Raw genomic sequence first — 8,565 nt, 5'->3', positions numbered from 1 at the left:
GATTCTGTGATAGGAGTGTCATTATACGTTTTGTTAATAAGTGCCCTAGGGGGGCACACTGAATTGAAATAAAACATTTGAGGGTATTTTTGATATTAAAAAGAATCTTTGAGAACATTTTTGATAGAAAATTTCATTTTCAAAATGTATTTAATGCAGTTTAACGTGTGCCCTTACCTAATATCTTTTTGGATAAAACGAATCAAATTAGAAAAGTTAACATGAGTGGAAATGCTAACGACAAACCAAAAGCATAGATATTAAATGATGGAAACGATCTCTCTCTCTATCTGAATTAACTCTGGACCCACCACAAGACACAACCGGACAATTGGCTCACCACCACCAACTTCATCCATGCAGGTGCACTGCAGCCAATTGGCCACACTCATACTAAGAAGTGGTCCACCAACCGATCGGTCCCTGATACATACACATAATAGCCAGGCTCATCTATAGTTAAACACAACGTACGTACAACTAAACATCAAGAATTCTCTCTCTCTCTCTCTCTCTCTGAAGCAGCAGCTCCCTCAGATCCTCACACGTGTCCAATCTTCTTTCAGTCCTCAAAAGTCAATAATGAATAATAACAACAAAATCGAACACAGAGACGCATAAAGTCCTTGCAAACAGACCACTGGATCACCAAATCGCAATTTGTCCTGAAAGCCAAACGCACACAGAAGAAAATCATATCAATCAAACTGAACGAATACAAATTTAACGGTTCTGATCATCTGGGCCCACCTAGACGTTCTTCCCCCATAAACGCCAACGAGAAAATAACCTCGTATTGTTATTTTTATCACTGGTTAAAGGTAGTTTCTAATATTCCTAGCGATTAGTACCAGACTGCTTCAATCCCAAGGAATATCCATCCTCTCATATCAACCGTTGTGGGAACAAAAAAAAAAAAAAAACACACGGCTGAGATGTGAGGAAAAGCATATTTACGTTTGAGACTAATAAAATTTCAGAGATTCTATTGGCACACCAACGTTTTCTTACAGCATACCGATTGTTTTGAAATTAAATGATTTTAAACATGGTTAGGTGTTTATTTATTAGTAGTAATAGACGTGTCGATGGAAATTACCTAATTTATTCCCGTCTGAGGACTAGCCGGATAAATAAATAATAAAAAATTACTCCCTCAGTAAAATGACCCTCGGCGTAAATTAGATTTCTCTAACATTTCATGTTAAAATACGCCGTCTTGACAGTTCGTCGTCCAAGACTCGATTCTTCGAATTTCGAAGCTCAAATGCTCAATTACTTGCTTAAATCGGAAACAAAGTTGTAGATCTTACCGAATGGGAAGAGACTGCTAAAAAACCAGTAGAAGAGCTCTTCGGCGAAGATGGAGCATCTGAATCTCCTTCATCTCCTCCATCACTTGTAGTACCTCCTCCATCACTTGTAGTGTTTCCGACAGTAATTCCGGCGAATCCAAGCTGATACGCTGGTTTTCCGTCCGGCTGAAATAATCCGTAATTCCTCTCAGACGTTGGCCCCGGCTTCAGATTCTCATTAAACAGAGCAAAAACATAAACATCCAAATTCGAACTCGGCCTCATCGGCGTCCCCTTTTTCTGCGAAATCAACTTCATCAGATTCCCATTATACTTCTTAGCGTTCTCTGGAGTCGCTCCAGCTTCATCTTCATCTCCTTTTGATGGCCAACCAGTCTCAGAAATCTGTACGGACACATTCTTGAACCCTAACGAAGCCAAAGCAACGTACACGGCATCGATCTGTGCGAACAACATGTTTTCGTAGCGAAGATTCGAGACTGGATCCAAAGCCCCTGGATTCGGTTGGAAAAGCACGTAATCAAGAGGAACTTGTTTCGGATTTCCCTTATATGCGAAGTAAGGATACGCGTTTATTAACAGAGACGATCCAGTTTTTGCATGAAAGTTCAAGATCTGAGATATTGTATCTTTCAGATCTTTGCGAAAAGCTCCAGATGATGGTGGGTATGAGGTTTCCAGTACGGCTAATGAGTGAGCAGTTGTGACGCTTACTTTCTTGTCTAACCCTAGATTTACGAGAGCTGTGTGGACACCTTGCATCGCTGGGAGGAGATTTGCTGTGAGAGATGTGTCGTTGAAGGTCAGAATCTCGTTTCCTACTGTGATGCAAGTTATCTTCGTTGCAGGTAAGTAAGGTTGAATGTTCGATTTCACCCAACTTTCTGCTTTTGATGGATCTCTCATCTTTGATAAGTACTCGTTTCCGAGTCCAACTACGAACTCGATTCCAGTGTTCGCAAATGCACGAAGGACTCGCGGATCTGAATCGTAGAGCTTAACTTTAGTCGCATTGATCGATTTGAGAAGTGGAACCACGTTCTGTGGTGAAGGAAGATTATTTGCGATCTGACCGTAGTTGATCCCGATCGAAGCAACCATTGTAGGAAACACTAAACCTGTACGGATTTCACCGGTAAATCATTAAACTCATCGGAAAAGGGAACGAAATCTGACACAGATAACCTGAGATTAGAAGAAAAAGTGGAAAAATCTTACACACATTACCTGAGATTAGAAGAAAGAGTGAACAACAGTGAAATCGACTGAACTCTGCCATGGATAGGTTGCAAGAGAAGATATCTTTCTAGATAGAGAGAGTGAAGAGTGAGTGAGTAATCATGCAGAAGCAAACATAAACGGCGTCAAGATCTGGAGTCTACAATTGTTGCAAATGTTCACTATAATCTTGATGACGCCTGCAATTTTGCCAAACAGGTTCAGGGGGATGAAGTGCACGCGCCGTTAGATTTAACGTAACAGCCAGTATGATATTTTGTTGTTACGAGTTTTCGTCTGGACTAGAGTGATTAGTCACTAAAATAAAACTTGAACTTACCACGCAAGAGTGTCACTGAAGTCCAGACCTAACGCTGTGAAGTTTCAACTTTGAACAACTCTATAAGTAAAGAGTGCGGATCGTATGCACACAGAGTAAATGATTGAAGCCCTCCTCCACACACCAATACACGACACGTTAAAAGAAGATATTTTAGACGAAATCCCTTGGATCATGACTTACGTGGCGTGGGAGGAGTGCTTCAATCCTCCACCCCGTATGCATACGATCCTAACTCGGACAGAAAAAACGTCTGAAGCTCGTTTAGGTAACGAGTAACGTTAGATATTTACAGGCTACCTGAAGAATCAGTTCCCTTCCCAATTATAATATAAAATCAAATGAGAAAGGAGATGAACCGGTTTCCTAGGTAACCTATGGAATAATAGAATATATTAAAGTTTGTGGTCCTGTTTTCCTGTAAAGATATTTTCATAAACTGATAATATTCGTAGCCACCTTTCGTTGCCACGTGGAATTCTCTTTGGGCCCGCACTAGCTCATGTGCATTCGATTTGATTTTCTTTTTTTTTTTTTTTTTTTAACTTACGAGGAAAAAGAAAAAAGAGAGAGAGAGAAGTTTAGTTGGAACAATAGTGAAGGAAATGCATCACCAGTGTTCGTATATATAAGACCAAATCAATTACAAATAAATCCGTTGGAAGTTCAATTTTAGGCTCTCGGAATGCCGCAAATCACGCTTCAATAGATTACAAATTCAATCATTGTGACTGGTTGAATTCTTGTTATTAGATTCCGTGAACTAAGATTTGAAATTATGGCCCATTTACTTGTGTAAATCATTAAAGAGGGACCAAACAATGATATCTAAGTCGTCTTCAGGTTTTTTTTTTTTTTTTTTTTAATAATCATCAATTCTTGTTTTAATCATCAATTTTGTTGTTTCATCAATTTCAAGATCATTTAGAAGAATGAAACCCATGACTAAAAACCCAAAAAACTATATTGTGATCAAAGAAAACATTTGTTTGTAAGATGACATGCGATCGACTCCAATGATTGGATTTAAATTGATAATATTGAGAATAAAAAATCACTCTATATAATTCGGAATATGTACTTTTTTCATCTAAGAGTACTTTTTGTTCTATTGAAAATGTTCTAAGTTAATAGTTGGAACAATCAATTATGAAGAAGAAGAAAGGACATAACAACAATTGATTCAAATTTGCGACTGCACTAAGTATATTTTGATCTTTATTTAATAGGTTTGAAAATTAGAGTATTCATTTTTTTCACTTGAATTAATTGATAATTGATTTAATGAATTATATAAGTAATTTTATAACCTCTACTTCCTAATATTATCAATAAATTAGTCAAACCAATGGAATCTAAAATCGAATTATTTCATCGATCTAATTCAAATTGAATGAACAAGTTAACATCCATCATGTCCGCGTAATGCAATAGCCAAATCTAGATTGGTGGATGGTTGTTGACACCAAAAAGAAAAAAAGTCAATGGTACCTCATAGAACATGAACAATGACTATGTGGCATGTTTTGATTGGAGTTTAAAACACATTGCTCCTAATCAAATTATTTTCTATACTATGAAGGATATTTTTCAAAAAATGACATTTGACAATTATGGGAAGATTATTCCAATATCCAACGTAACAGATAAGGTCAGAGGAAGGGAGATCGATTGTTAATGGAGTAGAATCTTAAATCAAGATTTCAAGGATAGAGGAAATAGTTCAAAAACATCGTGTTCCTTAAAATCGGAAATATTCGTGAGAATCAAGGGAAGCCCTAAAAAGGACGAAAATGATTGAAACGAGAAAGAGCAAAAATCATGGAATTAGCCCTTATAAATGAAAGGGCATAGAGCATTGCAATAATATGCGAGTTTCTCCCTTAAAATCTTATATACTATTTTTCGTAATAAGGTTCTGACTTAGGTGTTGAGAGGTGGTTGTTACTGGCACACCCAATCATACTAAAAAAAAAAATAGGAATCAAAATTTAGTGGGAATCTCGAGATAGTACAAGTTTTTGCATTACACTAATTATAAAATGATGCACTAAAATATACGTGGTTTCTAAGTCATTGACGTGACAAAGACATAGAACTTGTAGATCTTTTTCTTTGTGTATCCCGAAGAAAAATATCTATGGCATGTAGTAGAATGTGTTTTAGCGTGTACCTTTATCAAAACTCCTTTCCGTGTGATATGCATTACAATGCGTTTAAAACTCCAATCAAAATATGGCACGTAGACATCCTTCCTACTCAATAAGAAGGACACCAAATCCTTTGCAAAGGGTAACAAATGAATTTCTACAGTTTTGTTTTGACATATGAGTTGTAGAAATTAAGGATCAGAAGCAGTAAGCTACATTATAAGGTGGTGCCAACATGATAGTATCAGTTTCTTTCTTTCTTCGCTTCTTTACAAAAGGCAATGCCGACATGTGAAGACAGACTCACAAAAGACGGAAAGAGCCAAACCGCGAAATTGCTCAAACAGTAAAACAGCCTTAAAGGCCATAAAAACACGCTGGACTTGGAAGTAAAGAGAGACTGTTCTCGCGTGGCTTTAACTTAAATTACTGATGTTTCACGCTTTGCCTCCTCTGCTTTATGTTAAAGGTGACTCAGAGTTCATATTATAGAGGTTTATATCCTGTAATTCAAGGAGTTGCATAACTACCAAACTCTATGTCCTTTTAAGATTTCTTACCGACTTACTCTAATCTTTTGGTGAAGCCATGCACAAAAATGTACCCTGATCAGTCGTTTTTAACCATTGATTTTGAGAATGGACCAGCGGCTAGTACAGTCTGATCTTTGAAGGATAGAATTTACCCAAGAGTTTCCAGGTGGCATGCAGATGAGATGTAAGTTGGGTAACTATATAACTCTCTGAAGTACGGAATACATACTCTGCAGATTTCATGCTTTTGGAATGGTACGCTACACGTACCCACATCGCTTTAACACGTTAGGATTTTGTACCATAGGCGATCGGGTTGGCTCGCCTAACTTTAATCCGGTGGAGTCCAACTTTGATACAGTCTGCTTCCATCAAATGTTTGGTATAATCCCTTGAAGACCAAACCCTCTAAAACTCCCAAGACCAGAATTAGTTGATTGTAGTGGTACAGGTGTCATAAAAAGAGTGAGAGTTTGAATTTTTAACAAAACACGTGTCAACTAGCTGTTCGTAAAGAAAAATGCTGGAATGAGACAACGGTTGACACAAAAGTGAGAAAAAAATTAATGCGGTGGCGCACACAATCGTAGATGCTTTTTACTCGTTTCTCCCAGAAAAGCATCTATGGTAATGTGAGCAACACCACATCATTTTTGTCACCTTTGTGTCACCCCAGCACGACTCTTTCGTAAATTATCTATAAGTGGAGGAAAATGCTGAAGTGACATTTAGACTACTATTGTTTCGCACATAGCTGATGTGTATGTGTAGACAACCATAGATACTTTTCATCGAAAGTTGAAATTTTTTTCTTAAGATTTGGCGGTTGAAGAAAGAGAGAGTAATATTTAACCAAGAGGTCCACAAGCGTGCTTTTTTCTCAATATTAAAAGCATGAAAACTACTTTTTAAATGCAAAACCTAATCAAGTACTAAATTAAGACATATAATTGATGAATTTTTTTTGTTTGTTTCCAATTCAATCCCCAGATAATGAGAATAGATAAAAATGATTTTTTTTTTTGCTAACCGAGTGTTCGGGCCAGCTTACACACACCACAACTAATCTCGGGGAGGACTACCACAACAACCCACCGCTATGGTCCCTCAATTAAATCATGAGAAAAACCCAATAGGGGAATCGAACCCGTGACGTGGTAAGAAAACAATTTAACTATAATTGAGATATGTCAATAAAAAATTGATAAATATTATGGAACGATATAAAATTGTGGTAGTTAGAAATAGAAAGTTAGGGTATGTTTGATTACACGAAATTTAAGGAAAAATTAAAATTCTGTGGAAAATGATAATTTTTCAATGTTTGACATGCCAAAAACTCTACATTTACGAAAATGATTTGGCAGCACTTCTGATTTTACTTCACTAATGAAAAATCATTTTCTTATTCCACCCCCCTTGGTAAATGATTTGCTAAAACACAGTAATTCAAACAACATCAATATTTATTTTATAAATAAAATTAAACAAAATAAAAATAAAAACACACAAAAAAAATGAATTCAAACAAAATCATAATTTTATTTATAAAAAAAATTAATTATTAAAAAGTATTGATTTTTATTCAAACAAATTTAAATTATCTAAATCAATTAGATTTTTTTTTTATAAATTTCTAATTGAATAATTAATTTTAAATTATATCAATATTTGCTCTATAAATAAAGTTAGATAGTGGATATTGGCACCCCAAATCTTATTGATTGCATACCAAATAAAAAAATAATAATAATAAGTAAAAGTTAGGGTGCCAAATAAACTGTCTCATTATTTGCTAGATTTTATCTTCTTTTTTTATCTTTTTATTTTTTTTTAGGATTTTAAATGAGTAATCATAATTGTAAACAACTATTAAAATTGTTTGAAACGAGTGTTATCATATTGAGATTATAATTTGAGCCAAACCTTTGTAATGTTTGAAGAATGTGTTTTAATCTTTAATTAGGGTGGAATAATCAAAACGTAAGGTGTCAATAGTAGTTCTTTAATAATTTAAGAAATTGGATTGTAATAATTCAAATATTTCCCAGAAAAATAATTTTATTATTATTTTTTGTATAATTATCACATAAGTCAAATTAAAATAATATTCTTCTTTTCTTTTAATTTTTTATGCAATTTCCACAAAAAATTTCATGTTATGCCTAAATGATTTGCCAACTAATATTTTCTCTACAATGAAACATGCCCTTAGTATAATTTGGATTCACTTTTAAACCTATTAAAATGATGACAAACACATATATCAATGCTAAAATACCTACGGCCTTTTTAATATAATTAGACAATTAACTAGCCTTCCATACAATAATCTAGGAACCTGATTTTGTCCAAGAAGAATGATGTAATAGATGACACAATTAGGGTAGGCAAGTGATGAATGGAAGTGAATTATTATTATTTTCAATACCTTAAATCGGACGTCCAACAATGGCTATGGGTGTTGTAGCGATGTGATTTTCAAATGAGAAAAATCTCATGCACCATTCATTGAGGTTAAGTAGATGTGAATGGTCAACCACAAAATATTTCTCTAAAAACTCATTTTTAGAAAATTCCCAGTGACTCTTAAGGTCTAAGGTTATTGGCCTACACCTGTAGTTTATGCAAGAAGGTCTAGTTAGAAAATGGGGAATGTGTTATGCATCCCATTTTCTCCACATATGGGTGAGCATCTTTAAAGAAATATTTGAATAAAAAACTTAGTGCAATGTGGGAATGTAAGTGAAATCATGAAGTGATTAATGATAGTTGTTCGTGAATGAGGGCATTTATATGATGATGTTCCTCCATGAACGAGGGTTGATGTTGGAATTGGAAAGTGAGAAACATCTCATTGAGAATGAGAGACTTTTCACACGTCTCTTGCTTTTTATGATGATGCACGTGATGAACTCATTATATATGAATTGAAAATGTAGACCAAGGATTTGAAAGAGGTCATTTTATTGAAAGAAATACCCTCTCTTGTTATGCATGAAGATGGA

The 8,565-nt window shown here is 35.1% G+C and overlaps 1 protein-coding gene across 2 annotated transcripts; it reads right to left on the bottom strand.

The window, feature by feature from the left end:
- Positions 1-235: 235 nt before the first annotated feature.
- LOC147407830 (Glycosyl hydrolase superfamily protein) lies at positions 236-3,091 on the bottom strand. Of its 2 annotated transcripts, XM_086436582.1 has the most exons (4): positions 2,875-3,091; positions 2,544-2,734; positions 1,314-2,434; positions 236-665 (listed from the first exon to the last, which is right to left on the bottom strand). In XM_086436582.1, exons 2-4 carry the CDS (start codon positions 2,593-2,595, stop codon positions 570-572), a joined length of 1,269 nt encoding a protein of 422 aa, XP_086292708.1. In that variant the 5' UTR covers positions 2,596-2,734; positions 2,875-3,091; the 3' UTR covers positions 236-569. The 2 variants fall into 2 exon arrangements, with proteins under 2 accessions (XP_086292708.1, XP_086292707.1); XM_086436581.1 differs by having other exon boundaries at positions 2,544-3,091.
- Positions 3,092-8,565: the final 5,474 nt, after the last annotated feature.

Source organism: Akebia trifoliata, chromosome 3 (assembly GCF_017979445.1).
Source record: "Akebia trifoliata isolate Shusen 1 chromosome 3, ASM1797944v1, whole genome shotgun sequence".
In the NCBI taxonomy this organism is placed as follows: Eukaryota; Viridiplantae; Streptophyta; class Magnoliopsida; order Ranunculales; family Lardizabalaceae; genus Akebia; species Akebia trifoliata.
The sequence above is the reverse complement of the archived record's forward strand: the minus strand, read 5'-3'. Positions and strand labels throughout refer to the sequence as shown.

Excerpts from the sequence above, each read along its gene's own strand:
- LOC147407830 (XM_086436581.1), bottom strand. The coding sequence starts at position 2,595 with ATGGCAGAGTTCAGTCGATTTCACTGTTGTTCACTCTTTCTTCTAATC. Across the intron at positions 2,435-2,543 it reads ACTCTTTCTTCTAATCTCAG|GTTTAGTGTTTCCTACAATG; the intron begins GTAATGTGTGTA and ends AAATCCGTACAG. Across the intron at positions 666-1,313 it reads TAGCAGTCTCTTCCCATTCG|GACAAATTGCGATTTGGTGA; the intron begins GTAAGATCTACA and ends TTTGGCTTTCAG.